The 761-nt window shown below is 65.6% G+C and overlaps 1 protein-coding gene across 1 annotated transcript in view; it reads left to right on the forward strand.

Annotated features, from left to right (window-relative positions):
- The window catches only part of CAPN15 (calpain 15), a gene marked incomplete at its 3' end in the record, with an annotated part of 53,367 nt that overhangs the window by 51,629 nt on the left and 977 nt on the right, over positions 1 to 761 (forward strand). The window contains exons 10-11 of the mRNA XM_009324317.1: positions 147 to 308; positions 629 to 755. Coding sequence (XP_009322592.1) covers positions 147 to 308; positions 629 to 755 — 289 coding nt within the window. The remainder of the gene's footprint in view (positions 1 to 146; positions 309 to 628; positions 756 to 761) is intronic.

The following is a 761-nucleotide window of genomic DNA, read 5'->3' on the forward strand; positions in this document are numbered from 1 at the left end:
CCAGGCCCAGGCCTCCCCGGGGGGGTGCGGGTGACCTGCCGGCGCCTGCTGCTCCCGGCTGTGTGAGCTGCAGCATGCTGGGGCGTGGGGGCAGAGCAGTATACCTGCAGAGGACCCCGCCGGGGCTGAGCCCAGCTTCCCCACAGGTATTTTGACTCCGTGGATATCTGCAAGCTCCATTCGGACTGGCACGAGGTGCGTGTGCAGGGCATGTTCCCCAACAAGGCCAATGGGCCGGTGACGGTGACGTCGCTGACGGTGTTGGAGCGTGCTGCCCTGGAGTTTGCCCTCTTCCAGGAGGGCAGCAGGTGAGCTGGGCACCACACGGGCTGCAGGCAGTGACCCGGACCCAGGAGAAATCCCAAACACATCGCCCTCTCACCCCGTGCCATCCCGCGGGGTGGCAGACCCTCGGGGATGGGCCCCCACTGCCGTTTCTCCAGTTCTCCAGGGTCTGCTCATATTTTAGCTGAAACCCAAGCCCTGAACGCGTGCAGGTTCCTGGGGCTGGGTACTTGGGGCAGCGGGAAGACTCTTCCTCTGGATCCGCCGTCCTGCCCGTGGCCTCCACGTGCTCTGCGGGGCGGCGCTCGGGTGACGTGTGACCCTTCTACCCCTCCCGGTGCAGGCGGTCGGACACGGTGGACAGCCACTTGCTGGATCTGTGCATCATGGTTTTCCGGGCCACCTTCACCAGCGGGAACAAGCTGAGCCTGGGCCGGCTGATGGCTCACAGCAAACGAGCCGTCATGATGGTCGTG

This window comes from Pygoscelis adeliae, unplaced genomic scaffold (assembly GCF_000699105.1).
Source record: "Pygoscelis adeliae isolate BGI_AS28 unplaced genomic scaffold, ASM69910v1 Scaffold595, whole genome shotgun sequence".
In the NCBI taxonomy this organism is placed as follows: domain Eukaryota; kingdom Metazoa; phylum Chordata; class Aves; order Sphenisciformes; family Spheniscidae; genus Pygoscelis; species Pygoscelis adeliae.